This window comes from Cynocephalus volans, chromosome 1 (assembly GCF_027409185.1).
Source record: "Cynocephalus volans isolate mCynVol1 chromosome 1, mCynVol1.pri, whole genome shotgun sequence".
In the NCBI taxonomy this organism is placed as follows: domain Eukaryota; kingdom Metazoa; phylum Chordata; class Mammalia; order Dermoptera; family Cynocephalidae; genus Cynocephalus; species Cynocephalus volans.
This window is the reverse complement of record NC_084460.1, coordinates 64,382,006-64,398,132: the sequence shown is the minus strand read 5'-3', so window position 1 is coordinate 64,398,132 and position 16,127 is coordinate 64,382,006. Positions and strand designations below refer to the sequence as shown.

The following is a 16,127-nucleotide window of genomic DNA, read 5'->3' as shown; positions in this document are numbered from 1 at the left end:
CTATGATGCTGTAGACCAGAACTCAGAGAAGAGAACCAGGAGCCAAGGCATGGGAAGTCAAACCCCAAGAGGACTTGATAAGTTCCAAAGCATAAGCAGCAAACTACACAAGGGATGTTTTGTGCTCACTCAAAATTCCATAGCTGAGCAAGAAAGAACTTTTTTAGACACTTGAGAGGGGGTTGGGGGAAAAGAAATGAAAAACAGCAGCTGAGAAAGTTTAGAAAGATGTTGGTGAGAGTGTCGGGGTATGCACCACTCCAGAAAGTGCAGATGGTGAAGGCATTCTGGAGACTATTTGAGAATGACTGTGGTCAAATTAGTTCAGGCCGAGCCTATGACTCTGTAATTCTACTTTTGGGTGCAGCCAAGGGAATTTCTCTTGCAGGTCCGTAAGTCCACATGTAGGGAGATACTCATTTCAGCATCATTTGTGGTGGCTGGAAGTGGGGGCTACCTGGTACCTATCCTGGATGGAGTGTATGAGCCAAGCATGGCTTTTGGAAGCAACACATTAGACAGGTAGGAAGCATCAGCGATGGGTCTCTAGAACAGTGAGCATGGAGGAAAAGGTACAAAACATGAGATATATCACATAAAACCATTAATGAATTAAAAATGCACACACATGAGACAGTAACAGAAGTTTTGTAAGATGTGTTTAAATAAAAAGATACATGGTCTGTCATGGCCAAGAGAGGGGAATGGGAATAGAGAAAAGAAGGAAGGAAGAAAGGAATGAGGATAATAAGAGAGCAAGCCACAGAAAACGCCATGCATGGATCAACAGTGATAACATGTAATAAAGTGAGCTGCTTGACTAACTCAGCACCTGGGTTCCAAGCCACAAGAAACCACCAAGCAACCAGCCAGCCAACCAAGCAACCAGCCAGCCACCAGCCAACCAACCAACCAACCAACCAACCACCCACCCACCCACAAGAAAGAAGAAAGAATGAGCTCTGCACTGAGGATAGGTTTACCATTGCAATATAATCTGAAACATGAAGTCTGTGCTTAGCTAAAAATGAGAGAAGGGCAAAAGAAAACTATGAAATTCATATTAGATTTTTAAATGTCAGATGATTCCAAGAGAGTCCTGGATATGCTAATATCCAAAAATTCTCTGCAGACCTATATTATTTGTTGTGTTGGAATCATTTACAACACGCCTGTGGCGTTAGAGTGTCTGAGCATAAGAGTAAAATAGGATTTAAGAATATATCATATAGCTACAGTGTCCTGTCTAGAGACAACAAAGGATTTCTCAGTTAGAAAATGCTAGGTAGGCCAAGATGAAAAACAAAATCGCATCCTGCTGCTCTTCCTAAGGGCCTTAGACACATGCCTTGGACCTGAGCTTGCTCTCAGATCTAGCCATGTACCTAGGCTCTGTGGAGACCACCTGGGTTTGGTTTTCTAGTTTATTGTTCAACAGCCCTCTGTTGTGAGTTGGGCTAAAGAGAATTTGTAACTAATGATCAAGCAGCCAGGTAAGCACCAGAATGTAGCTCCCCCCTGGGTGGGCGTCCTGCCTGAGATGGTGTTTGTGTCCATGAGCAGAGTCACTCGTGACCCATTGTCTTACACTCAGGCAGGTGTTCTTGCCCTGTGTGCCCAGTTAGAGGGGACAGCAGCAGCAGGGTTAGGTCCCTTTCCTGGTGCAAAACCTTCAGTGTGTCCCCCTTCACTGTGACACCACATTCCTCTTCACAAATTGAGACCACTGCCTGCACTCTGCAGGGACAGCCAGGCTGCTCCCAGGACACTGGGGTGTTGGCCAGTGTGGAGGACATCACCATGGTGTGGTGTTGGACACTGTGGAGGACATCACCATGGGAGCCCTTGGAGGGTCGCCACCTTGGGAGCACTTGAAGGGACATGACTGTGAGCCACCATGTGGCATGAAGTGTGGGTCTTTCCCATCTTTCTCCTTCAGTAAGTGTCTTTATCTAGTTACAAGTATGGCATACGTAATTTCTAATTTTAAAATTTATTTTAAAATTCTAAGAAATGTTTTTATGTTGTGTAACTTACACACCAAAAAGTATATAAACCATAATTTTACAGCAGAGTCACCTCTAACAAACACCCAGAATAAGAAAAGAACACTGCTAGCACCCAGCAGCCCTCCAGGGCCTATCCTTATCTATTCCTTCAGTGTCCGCCAGGACTTTCTCCTACCAATTTTCTAAACAACCTTCATAGCTGTCCATTTTAATAATTGCATAATTTTCTAATAAATCAATGTACCATATTTAATTTGGCTATTCTTTATTGGTGAATGATTAAGTCACCTTAAGATAAACAGGGTCTTAAAATCCTTTTGCATTTTTTGCATTATTTTCTTAGTTTACAAGAACTGGGACTACTGAGTCAAAGGCTATCACACTTTTAAAAAATTGTATTGTGGTAAAATATGGATAACATAAAACTTACCATTTTAACCATTTGCAAATGTACAATTCAGTAGCATTAAGCACATTCACATACTTGTACAACCATCACCACGATCCATCTCCAGAACTTTGTCATCTTCCTAAACAGAAACTCAGTCCTCATTAAACACTAACTCCCCATGCCCCCTCCCCCAAGCCTCTGGCCCCCACCATTCTACTTTCTCTCTGTGAATTTGACTTCTCTAGGGACCTGGTATGAGTGGAATCATACAGTATTTGTCCTTTTGTGTCTGGCTTATTTTACTTAGCATAATGTCCTCAAGGTCCAGCCATATTGTAGCATATGTCAGAATTTCCTTCCCTTTAAAGCTGAATAATATTACGTTGCATGTATATACCGTATTTTGTTTATCCATTCATCCATTGACGGACATTTGGGATGTTTCCACCTTCTGGCTATTGTGAATAATGTTGCTGTAAGCATGGGTATACAGATATCTGTTTGAGTCCCTGCTTTCACTTCTTTGGGTTTATACCCAGAGTAGAATTGCTGGATCATATGGTTAATGTGTTTAATTGTTTGAGGAACTGCAACAATGTACCATTTTACTTTCCCACCAGCAGTGCACCGGGTTCCAACTTCTCTACTTCCTCACCAATACATGTTATTTCCTGTTTTTTATTTGTTTTTTAAATAATAGCCATTCTATAGGGTGTAAAATGATATCTCATTGTGGTTTGGATTTGCATTTCCTTCCTGATTAGTGATGTTGAGCATCTTTTCGTGTGTTTACTGACCATCTGTATACCTTCTTCGGGGAAGTGTCTATTCAAGTTCTTTGCCTATTTTTAAATTGGGTTGTTGGTTTTTTGTTTACCACACTTTTTATAAACCAGTTCTATGTCAAGTGAGCTGTATGCTCCTGGGCTAAGTAGCTTAAATTCCCTAAGGCGTATTCTAGGAATAAAGATGTCCTTCTACAAAACTCAATACCATTATTCATGCCTAAGAAAATTAACAATAGTCCCCTAACTTTTGATAAATTATCACCCAAACCACAACACTCTGGAAAGTGATGTGGTGGTGTTAATAACTATGCCAGAACGACAGGCACAAACAAGGACTCTCTCAGGCACACTGAGGAGAATGGCCACTCTCCCTAATATTAACTCTGCTCCGTGCATATTCAGATTTCCCCAGTTGTCTCCAGATGTCTTTCCAGCCAGGATCCAGTCAAAGCTTATGCTTTGCACTTCGCTGTTATGTCTCTTCAGTCCCCTCCTACCTCTTTCTCCCATAGTGGTGATGCTCGAAAGGTACCTGGGCAATCGTCTTGTAGAACAGCTTCCTCACTGTGTCATTTACCTTCACCTTCTGTCCCCTGTATTTCCTGTCACTGGAAGTTGGCCTGCAGACTGCTGGATTGCAGAATGCATCACAGAGAATGCATCACATCAGACAGCTTGGAATGTCTGGGCGAGCCCATCAGCAACACTCTGCTTGATGGCTTGTTTGAAGGGGTGACCACCAGGTCATTAGCCAGAAATCTGTGGCATGATGCTTCAGCGTTCTGTCCCTGAACATTTGCCCTGGCTGCCTCAGCCTTCTTAATGGTCCTGTCCTAAATCAATTCTTTCTTTCCGGTTGCAAAATATTTGATTTTCTAATTTTATCATTCCTTCCACATTTATTACCAGGCATTCTTCTGTAAAGAAGGCCTTTCTCTCATCAACTGGGAATGAAAGCCAGTTTCTCCTAAGAAGGCAAGGACACTGCTTTATTTATTCCCTTCAGTAACCAATTTCAGAGAGTTGACATAATTGCATAATAGAGCTGATGTAATCACATAATTGTCACCTCCAAAGGGGGCGAATGAGATGTTCTCTCTCTCTCTCTCTCTCTCTCACTTTCTTTCTCTGTCTCTCTTCTCTTCCTCTGTCTCTCTCCCACACTCTGACTCTCCCTCATCTCTCCCCCACCATCTCTCCTCCGCCATCTCTCTCTGTTCCCCCTCTCCATTTTGGACTCATGGGTTTTCCCTTGGCCCATGGAGCTCCTTCAGCCTGCCTCCTGTGTCTTTTCACACTAATGCCCCCATTAATCTTTGGGCACATCCTTGCTCTGTGAAAGCACCAGATGCCAGGATCATCTATGCTCTCTATGCCCCAGAGATATGGTCCATAGAAGATGCTCAGAAAAAAATTAAAAAATAAAGTCATTTTCCTTCCTGTTCTAGACTAGCAACTTGAGCCAAACCAAAGCATGAATTTATACCCAACACAACTTGCATTGATTTGCAGCGTCTAATTCAACTTAATTGAAATATCAATTTTGTACTGAACCCAGCCATTGAAAAGAAAATGTAATAACCTGGGGGGTAAACTGAGGAACCTGAGCAAGACCGTAACACTGACATGTATGACTCGTGAGCAAAGCAGTGCTTCACTCACTAACATTATTTCACTTCCTTTCTAAACTGTTTGTGAACCTCCTTAGAGATCGGATCCTAGAACTATTTCTAAATTGTACCGAGGGAAGTTCTGCCTCTCCTCAGATAGTATACTCCAGTGTTCTGGGATCTTTCCATCACAAGTCAGTATATTTAAGGTCTCTTGTGACTTCAGCCACCTCCCCTTACTTTATGGAATGTCAACAGCTCTGCAGACTATATAGTGCTGTTCAATACAGGAGACCATTTTCATCAAAATGTTTTATAGAGGATGGCCGCCTACGGGTACAGGTGTCATTTTATCACCACTAATAAAATTGTAGCCCACCATGGGCACTTCTGATTGGACGTTGCCCTTGGAAGATGCTGCACCGCTCACAGTGGCCCCACCGCCGTGAGCTCACGGGTTCCCCACAGTGCTCCGGCGAGGTGGCTGCTGCGTGTTGCTCATTTTATAGACAGACAGCAGGCAGGAGGCTGAGGCCTGAGGAGGCCCGCCCGTGAGTGGCAGAGCTGTTTGAGCCCACGCCCTGCATTTTATATCTTCCTGCACTGTTACCTCAGGAGTGCAGTGCAACTACATCTGGAGTCTAAAGACGAAAGATCTCGGTTCACTGCCCCTGGAGTTGGGCTTCCCTGGCTGACCCTGTCAGGGTTCCAGGCCAGCCTGGGCCGGCCTGGGGGAGACACCTGCAACCGGCCCCTGGAGGCAACCTCTGGGGAGGCCCAAGCCCATTCCACTAGTTATTTTAGGATGTGAAGATACCAGGCAGAGGAAAATAATGGAAATGGAAAGCTGAAGTTCAAAGTGACAGGGTTGCTTTGGTTTTATAATCAAACAGCCCTTAAAAGTGACATCCTTGAATCAGATGTCAATCCCCAAAGGCAAGAAAAAATAAAACATTTTCTTGATGCCTTCTCTTACTAGAATGTGTCGCTGAGATTTGGAACAGGAAGGTACAGAGACGGCGGGGTCGGACCCACCTGGGATTAAATGTTGACTCTCAGTAACCAGCTCATCTCTCTGAGCTTTGGCTTCTTGGTCTATGAAGCCAGACAAGAAGGATCTACCGTGGGAGACTGTAGTGATGGAATACACAGGACTTCATGCCGGGCTTCCACACGTATACCTTTAACCTGCACAAATTCAACTCTGTGCTCCCAGCACAAAGAGACAATATTTGAAGACTGCTGTGTGTCAGAGTCTCCTGAGTGCCATAAACATCCATATTCTTCTGAAAAAGACCACCGAAGTCTGTCTACTCCTCCATGAAGTGTGCAGGACATGGTGGATCACTCCTAAGAGAGCGGGTGTTTGTCTTCCCCATCCTGGACTGATTCTCAGGTTCATCAGCTCCTGTGGCCCTGACTCATGGTGACCACAGCCATCCCTGCGTCCCCAGCCCGCACTCCCCCAATGGACGTGATCCAGCCACGTCTCCTCCTCCCAACCTTGGCAGCTGCTCTTCCCAGACCCTGACATGGATCCTGGGAATGTCTTCCCGACAGGTACCAGCTTGTCAAGATTACCTTAAATCCTGATTCTGTGTCTAAATTCATCAGCTCAGTAGCGTGCTCTCTGTGTCTAGGCAGGTATGCAGTAACTCAGGCCAGTACTCTCAAAGTGTTTCACAGGTATACAGAATCCTGTTGTCAATAAGAGCATTTAAATAAATTCAGTTAATCATGCTGCTGAGCACAAATATTTGCCCAGTATACAAATATCGCTGAACACACCCATTGGAACTAATCCACTAAAAAATATGCAAAGAGATTATAGGCAGGAAAATGTTCTTTGAATGAATATGTGGGAGGATGAAAGAACTGTTCTCTATTTTTGCCCTTTAGAAAATTAGATACCCACTATTTTGCATTTGAATTTACTGTCATTATGCAATTGTTCAATTTTCTCTCTTATTTTCATCTCTGAAATGCAGTTATGTCCCAGTCATCAAAACATAAAACAACTGTTTTTCAGTCACTTGCAGAGGAGTCTTCTTTCCATTGTTTCCAAAATGTAAAACATAGAAGCATGATTTGCTGTGTTCTGTGTTTAAAATTCACTCTGATTGCAGCGGTGACAGACCAGTGACTGTGGGGCACAAACAGTGATGCACCAGCACACGCTGGGACAGGAAGAAGAGGAAAATCAGCGGCTAGCACCCCACCTTCGTATTTGGATTGCTTAAAACCCCCCTTTGGCCCTGATGTCTGTTCTGCTTCACTTTTCATTGTTTTTCTTTTCTCTTTTGACCTCGGCTACAGAGACCTGTGGCAATCCTGCATCTCAGTGTGCCACACAGGCTGTCTGGGGCCCTCGGATCCCCTTGTTGTGTGAGTGTTCTTCCTGGTGTCTCCACGCGCCTCCCACGTGGCTGCCTGGAGTATGTGTCCTCTCCACGGGCTTCATGTGTGTATTGGAATATGCCTGTTTCCATTAAGATATGCAATATTGTTCTTTGTGGTTTTTGTGCGTATTTGCACAAACAGGGCTGTGCTGTTTCATTTCATTTCCCATTCCTAAGAGCCTATTTTTAAGATGTATACATTTTGCTGTTTTTGCATCTAGTTGTGGACTTCAGCTGCTGTCTGCATGTCATTGTTTGTGCTGACCACGTTTTACTCATCTATTCCAGTGGCAGAAATGAATTGTCCCAATATGTATTCTCTCTTCCTCCTTTCAGTTTTAACTTGCAGCTGGTCATGGCCATATAACTACGTACTGGCCAATGTGGTTCATCTTTTCAGTGTTTTCAAAACGTAAAACACTGTGGAAGCAAAGGCCAGGCCTTTACAGAGAACCCGTCTTCCCATTCTCCTGTCCTTCTTCCCAGGGGCTGTGTGCTGTGGTCGTGGAGAACCGACTTCATCCTATGGATGAGGCCGTTGTTAGGTGGTAGAAGAGCAAAAGTGAAGGATCGGCATTGGCTGAGCCCGTGAGTGCAGCCCACCTCCAGTCTTACACCTTTACCCCAACAAATACAGCTCCCCTAGCTGTGACACCCCTGATATAACAGACAACATCCTGATGAGCAGCCATGGAAATGTCACCCCGTGGAACGACATGGAATATGTCTGAGGTTTACGAAGAAAAGCAGAATTACTTAACCCCATCCTGTAGTGCCAGGTGGCTTCCAGAACACCTACCACGGCAATACGAGAGGTTCCACCTCCCTGCACTCTCCCCACACCCAGTACATCCACTGTGCCATTTTTTGCCATTCCAATGGCGTAACGTGTTATCTCCCTGTTTTATTTTGCATTTCTCTGCTCACCGGTGAGTTTGAGCAGGTGTTCATATACCTTCCTGCCTTTGAGGCCCTCCTTCTGAGATTTGCCCATTCATGCCATTTTCTTGTATTTTGTAAGGTTTTCTTCTTTTCTTGCTGACCTGCAGGAGTTTCTTGAATATTCTGGATGCAAATCCCTTGCATTTCCTAGACATTGGAAGAATTGCACTCCAGAATTCCAGGTGTCTATTAGTTGTGTTTATTGTGCCCTTAGTGAACAGGAATGGTAATTATTATTATTTTATATCCATCAGTGTTTTTCTTGATAATTTATACTCTTGGGGTTTTGGTAAAAAAAATTCCTTTCCCATTCCTAGATCTCAAACATCTACATTTTCTTCTATTAGCTTTATAATCTTAGCTTTTACATTTGAATGTTTAATCTAGCCAAAGTTCACATTTGACATGACAAAATTGAGGATACAGCTTCATTTTTCCCTCCATGTAATGAACGAGTTTCTCAATCCCAACCTTTAAAAGAATCTTTCCCTGTGGATCACTGCCCAGCTCTCTTTTGGTTCCCATTTGTGTGGAACGTCTTCTGATCTTTTACTTTTAACCTCTTTGTGTCTTTATATCTAAAGTCAATCTCTAGACAGCAACAGATGGAGCCTGTTTTTATCAATTCCCTGTATAAGTGTCACCAATACCTTCGTTATTAATAATAGTAATGGTTGTGAGATAATCATAGGTATAACATGAGAACTTCTTGGATGTGGGGTCCCTTCTAACTTGCAAGATCTGTGATCCAGACATAGTTATAATAATCCCAGCCCTCTCTGAGAGCAGCACATGTAAGCTACCACCAAGGACACTCTGAGCACCTGGCTATGGATTACACTGTGTGCGTGGATTGGTTACTGAAATACATCGAGCCTCAGTTTCCATATCTAAGATTTGGAATAATAATAGCCCTGGCAGGATTTTGATAAGGATTAGATTAGTAACCTATATAAAATGCTGAGTGCTTAGGAGACACTCAACACGTATTAACTGAAGTAAAATTTCTTTGCTACTTTACTTCTAGGTTGAGCTTTAATATAGGAAGCCTTGTTTTCCCAGCAAGACTAAAGGCTGGAAACCAGGCTCAGATGTTGCGCTTTTTGTAACTGCTAGGTCACCTGATACAGTTGATGCTCAGAGCAAGGACTTAGGAGGTAATTTGCTGGATTAATTTCTTGTGTGTATTATTGGTAATAGCCTGAACCACCATGTTCTCCTTGTCACTGTTTCTACTTGACAAACAGATGTATTGTAATGGAGATGTACATGGACTCTGATTTGTTTTCTGATGGATTTAGCCCCTAGCAAAAGAGTGGAACTGCAGTCTGCCCTGCTCCCGGCCTTAGCTTCAGGGCTTCCATCAGTTTCCGGCCCCACGGAGAAGGCATGTGTTCAAGACTCATGAAGAGTTGTGCTGCTAGGAAATAGATCTGTTTGGTACCATATATCAGTTTCCTCTGATACGGTTTTTCTTATTTGGAATGGAAAGCACTATCCAAACCAATTTCTATTCTGCACTTCATCAAATGTCAATTTAGGCAAATTTTCCAATTTTAGTCTTTATGAGATCTAGTGATTTTCCAGCACTTTCCTTGTTACTCTTGATCGTTTTTTTAATCTATGGAGAATTACCCTGACTACATAAGACTACTGCAGGTAGGGATAAATATTCTAATTTTTCTCCTTTTAATTAGAGCTTTTGAAATGCTATATCAATTTTGCGCAAAGTCATTCTAGCTTGTAATGTTGTAAAACTAATTTGAGTGAACATAGACTTCTCCTGGTTAAGTCTCGTAATAGTTCATGAAAGTCTTAATTAAGCATCTGCTAAAAAGTAAATGAGTTATGATAATTTTTGATAATGGCTATCATTTTGGAATAGCTACCACCAAACATTTGGAGGAAGAATTATAATAGCTCCTACTTTAATTAAATGATAAACATTTCTCCATTAGACTTCATACTGCAGTAACTGCATGTTGGAGACAGTGGGGAAATTGATAAATTGGGGCAGCCCTGTGCCAAAAAAGGCAAACCCATGTGTCTCACCAATGTACACACTTGGCACTCAACACCTGGAAGTGAAATCCAACTCAGGCACACGAAAATTCAAAGTAGCACACTAAATTAGTTACATTTCATTTAAAAAGCAGGGTAAAAATGTTGAATTCTGTAATAATTAGGATCAGAACCATAATGAAAGACATCATTAGCTGACCCCATAGCTTCGTTGCCACTAAATCGGCCCATGCCCTGGAACTGGGAACCTGAAAACACAGGTAGTCATAGATGATAAAACATCCCTCAAGGTTCATGGGAATACTACGGAGGCCCTAGCATTGAAAGGTGCAGGTCTCCTGTTTCCATTGGAGTCTCTTGTCGAATTGGCTGGAGTGGGTCTTATTGTCGGGGAATGTCCTGAAGCAAGGGCACCATGTCTGCTCCTGTCACAGCTCATTGTGGCCTGGGGGTGCCAGCCCAAGGAAAAGGAGGCATTCGTATCCCAGAGCCGCACCTGCCTCCCTTCTCCACAAGTGGAATTTGGGTTGTTCTGGTCTGTCAGGTATTTGCTTCTGAAATCTTCTAAACCTGACTCAGGCCTTTGGCAAATAATTCATTTTTTAGAAAGCATAAAGGAGAGATTACAGTAGAGACCAGCCAGTAGGAAGAAGAGAATCTTAGTACTTCATGGTCACAGGGTCTCCATCAGCAATTGTGTCAAAGAAAAACAATCATAATGTGCTGGGCCCAACTTACTGCACGTGTGTAGTGTTGATATGCTGGAAGTGGGAGTATACACACGCGCACGTGTGGGAGCGCACACAGATCCACTTGGGAACACTTAAGACCTGTTGGGGGATAGAAATGTTTTGATGGGTGGGGATGTGTCTATTACAAAACATGTCAGGACAGATGTTTTCCTCCTAAGTTCAACCATCTGGGCAGAGACGGACAGACACACAGCCATGTGAATGCAACGCACCTCGCTCCTGGGAGTGGTGGGGTCATGTTGTCTCGCTACAGTGTCCATCAGTGGACCCCAGGGAGAGACTGAATTTACGAAGAGACAATGGCCAGACGATAAGGTTAAGTATCCTTAACTTTATGGTTAAGGTTAAGATTGAGTATCCTTAATCCAAAAATTTGAAATCCAAAAGGCTCCAAAATCTGAAATTTTTTGAACGCTGACATGATGTTCAAAGGAAAGACTCATTGAAGCATTTTGCATTTCAGATTTTTGAATTAATTATGCTCAACCACTATGTTTTCTGCAAATTCCAAAACCTGAAAAAAAAAAAAAACAACAACCACTCAAAATATGAAATACTTCTGGTCCCAAGCATTTCAGATAAGGGATACCCAACCTGTACAAAAACAGGACTCTGAGCCACAGTTCACAGGTGCCAGCCCAAGAAGCCAGCCTGCTCCAAGCCAGACTTGTGTGGAGTCAGACCATTCTCTCTGGCCACAGTCAGGAGGCCAAACAGTAACTCCTGTGGCAATCAGCCCCAGAAAGTCAGGACCTGATTCATACCTGACACCTTCCCTAATTTTTGCCCTCATTTCCAACTTAAGACCAACCAGAGAAGGCCAAACGTGCCCTCCAACCAGTCGCACAGGTGGCTTGTTTTCTAGTGAGCCACTGGAGCCAGCCTCCACCAGGGCCACCTGGACCCTTCCTTCCCCACTGTGAAGCTCTCCAACTCCTCTGACCACCTGTGAGTCCCTGCCAAACTCTGTGACAGTGGCAACTCCCTTGCTCTAGCAAGCTCTGAATAAACAGCCTCTGCCTGTTCTTGCCAGGTAGTCTTGGTTCACTTCCACACCAGCAGAGAGAAAGCTTTCACATGTTGACTGAGGACACTCAATCTGAGGAACGTGTGTCCACGCTAGTGAAAGTTACCCTCTCCTCGCTGTTTGTATCAGGATCCTCTGTATACACTTCAGATACTTTGGGCCCTTGTGGTCCTCTGTCCAGGCCACTAGGAACAGCACGAACAATGGTTTCTCACAAGCCTCCGTGGCCCATGAAGGGTATCTTGTGCCCACACCTCACAGCTGCTGCTGTGGGACCTCCCTGTTGATGCCACGGCATGGGAGGCCACTGGGCCATTCAGCACCCTAGAGGATCTTCTCAGAGTAGGCAGATTGAACTTGCCCCCAACCTTAGTTCAATGGAAGGTGAGAGCTGGCAGGGAAAGTCTTGTTCCTCTCTATCATGAAACAAAATTTCCATTGCTTCTGTGAGAATGGTCCAGCCCAATGCTGCACCTGTATTGACAGGACTCCCTCCTTCCTGCCTTGCCCCCCCAGAGCTGAGCTCCTGAAACTAGGAGCCCATGAGACTCTGCCACAGATCCTGCTTTCTGAGAAGCCCATACCTAAGCAATATTCTCTGCTGGCACTTCAGACCTCCAGAACATTCTCAAACCAAAGAATATTGACATTCTTGAGGTCATCAGAGGTCATCTCTATTCCAACCTCGCACCAGATGCAGATTCTTTGAGTTCCTTTCCAGAAGGTTCCCAGGAACATAACCATATCATGCACTTTCTCAGATGTTTCCTGGGACAGGAGGTGTGAGCAAGTTTGGGGCAAGGCTGGAGATGAGCAGGCCCAAGAGTTCCAGAAGGCATGCTTCCTACTTCCGGACCAGCAGCCCCCTTGCTGCAGCTGGACCAGATGCAGGATCCATAACCTGTGGGTCTGCAGCCCCCAGGCCCAGAGCCCACACATGCAGGGTCCAGCTAAAGATTAGGGGATTCCAGTCCACCAGCAGGGGAGGCAGGAATGTGTCTGTGCCTGGCCTATGCCCACTCTCCTCTGTAGGGAGAAGCTGAGCTCCTGAATCCTGGCCTGTGACCCTGAAGGCTGCAGTGCTGGCCAGCCCTGGGCATTCCCATCCCTTGTGGAATATGGAGCTCACCCCCAACTCCTGGCCTTCTGCCTGGCCTGCCCATGCACGCTCCCAGTGCACACAGTCAGCAGCAGCTTCTGCTGGGTCCCCAGACCTGTGGCTCCTCCTGGCATCTCCACACCAGGCTGGAGACACCGAAGTTCCAGAGACCGACAGGGACATGGAGCCCCTAACTCAGGGCTGCACTTAGAGCATTGTCCAGACCACACAGCTGCTGCTGACTGTGAACCAAAGATGTGGGGATATTCATAATATATATATATATAACATAGAATATAGTACGTACTATAATAGTTTAATGTATTACTATATATTAAGTAAAAATATTACATAAATATGTAATATACTATATAGATTATATATTAGTTATATATAATTATATTACAGATCAAAATTATAAATATAACTAATATTTATAAATATGTAAATGTATTTTAAATATTTATTTTCAAATATATAAAACATTTGTATGCGATGTGTATTGTCACATTATAAATTTTAAGTTGGCGATGTACACTGCAGGTGTGCACAGGCAGCGGGGCCATCCCCTTTCTTCACAGTCTGTAAAGAGAGTCATGTAACGTAATATTGGAAATGCTATTGATTTTGACACTTGCTCATCCCAGAAGCTCAGGGAGTGGCACACTTATGTCTTACACATCCTTAAACCTCAGTGGACTCATGTGGGAATGAGTATAAGATGCCCACTTCCTAGGGCCACGGGATGCAATGAAAGGATGAAGGGAAAAACACTTTGTAGGCAGTGAAAGCGCCACACAACTGTAATCCTTTCGTTGTCATATTGATTTTTACTGGCGCTCCAGAGGTAGTGAGGACAGGTGTTTTCATACATCAGACAACAAATCCAGGGTGGCGAGCACAGCACCGAGCGAGGAAAAACACACAGAGCAAGTCCCTGGCGTGGAGGAGAGTCAAGGGCGCTGTTGCCACTGTGCTGTGTCACGACGGTCTGCACAATGGAGGCTGCACAGCCTGTGTCCCATGGGGGAGCTGTTGCTCATGCTGGCATGTGAGATAGGTTCCTGTTTCTCAAGCATTTGGGCTCTGTGTCTCCTTTTTGTGTCGATGTCTTATGATGCCCCATTGCACTATAACAATCTACTTATAAACATAATTTTCAAAAAACATTAATGCAACAACCTACTACAGTAAAAAGGAGAAACAAAAGAGAAGTCATGTATAATAAAAGGGCATGCATTTCACTATGCAAATGTGTGACAGGCTAGAGAACAGGACTGGCTTTGGACTCTGCACCTGGACCTGCAGTGACTGCTGTCCATGTGGACTGACAGAGGGTGTGGGACTGATCAGTAACTTACATTCCACATGATTTTCCAAAACAGTGAACAGCTTTTGGTAAAGTTTTGAACAAGACTGTATAAGTCAGAGTCCCAAGATGTAGATACAGCACATCCACATTCGATAATTTGAGGAGGATATAATAAGAATGCTGTTTTCTTTCTTTCTTTCTTTCTTTCTTTCTTTCTTTCTTTCTTTCTTTCTTTCTTTCTTTCTTTCTTTCTTTCTTTCTTTTTGCAACTGATTTTTTAAAAATTGAAACATAATTGATTATGCTTCAATTTATGGAGTACAGAGTTGACTCAGTATTTGTGTACAGTATGTGATGATCAAATCAATATTATTAGCAAATTCATCCTTATAAATCATAATATTCTTTGTGTCCCTTACTCAGTTACTCCCTAACCCCCTGCCCCTCCCCCTTTCCCACCTCTAGTAACTAGGAATGATGTTTTCAAAGGTGTGGGAAGGGGGTGGGAATTACTAGTGGTGAGGCTGCAGGGAGGAGGGCAGGAAAGAGACTGTGGCCAGGGCCACCTCGCCCACTCAAGGCAATTAGGATCTCTCAATTATTGTGACAATCCTATATCCCCCCATCTCCAAAGTGCCCCCTCGATGGTGCCACTCCACTTCCGAGTTGAGAGCTGGGTTGTCCTCAGGCACCAGGAGATCAGCCTTTTCCTCCTGCATCCACCTGCCCCTCACCCTGAACTATTTGCAGTGACAGCTGGTGTGGTGAGCACAATGCACCAATCTACCAACTCACCAGTTCCCATTATAGTGCTTATTATTACATCATTTTTCATACAAGGGAACTCACAGGAATGATATTCAAATATTTAACAACAGGTGGGCAGGAAGCAATTGAAACAGATGCTGGCTGTGGATAGGAGGAGGGTCTGGGCTGCTCCACCCACGCAGGCAGCGAGCCCTCTGCGCTGGATCTTGAAGGGGCTGTAGAAGGCAGTGACTAACAATCTGATAGGGACTTTGTCCACTAACAACAGGTATGGCTCAGCAAAATTGTATAATTCGCTTAAGGCTGTATGCCAGCAAGTAAGTCTGAGTCTAGAAACTGCACATTTAGCCACCAGGCTGAACTGTCTTCAGTCTGGCTCCACATCTCAGGGTTTTCAATTAATTACCCTGAGCCTCCTTCTAAGGTCCTGAGGGCCACAGATAAGCTTGACTTTCTAACACCGCATCCTTTACACATTCTAGGTATACAAAACACCAATTCACTCCAATCGAGGATCTTTGAGCAGATAAGAACTGTACAATGATGAGAGCCAGTACTTTTTAAAGATCGACATAGCACAATGTGTTTGTGAAATAAATGAGCTAAGACCTCATTAAACCGTCCATAAATGAACTAATTACTCATATGTTCAACTGTGATCTCTGTAACTTTAAAAAAATCATTTCCAGACCACAATGCTGTTTTCAGGGACATTCTTAGAAACAGTTCCCCCACAGAGGTGAATTAGAGCAAAAATTGAATATGCCGACCACAGACTCCAGTCGGCACGAACTTTTAGCAACATGAGCTCTATCCCTGGGCAACTCTAATCCACACCAGTGGTGCCACCACCTAGACAAGCTTCACAATGTCTGAACAAAGAGGTGATTTAAAAAATTCTACACACCCACGCACGCGCACCCCTCCTCACATACATGCAGCAAAAGTCAAGTCATCTCTGTGCACGTTTCCTGTTGTGGCGCTAGGCTAATGTTGGAATTCTGCCGA

General features: G+C 44.0%; 1 protein-coding gene across 1 annotated transcript in view; it reads left to right on the top strand.

The window, feature by feature from the left end:
- ERICH1 (glutamate rich 1) overlaps positions 1-6,369 on the top strand; it is a 99,186-nt gene extending 92,817 nt beyond the window's left edge. Inside the window, exon 7 of the mRNA XM_063114080.1 lies at positions 5,778-6,369. Coding sequence (XP_062970150.1) covers positions 5,778-5,860 — 83 coding nt within the window. The 3' untranslated portion in view covers positions 5,861-6,369. The remainder of the gene's footprint in view (positions 1-5,777) is intronic.
- Positions 6,370-16,127: the final 9,758 nt, after the last annotated feature.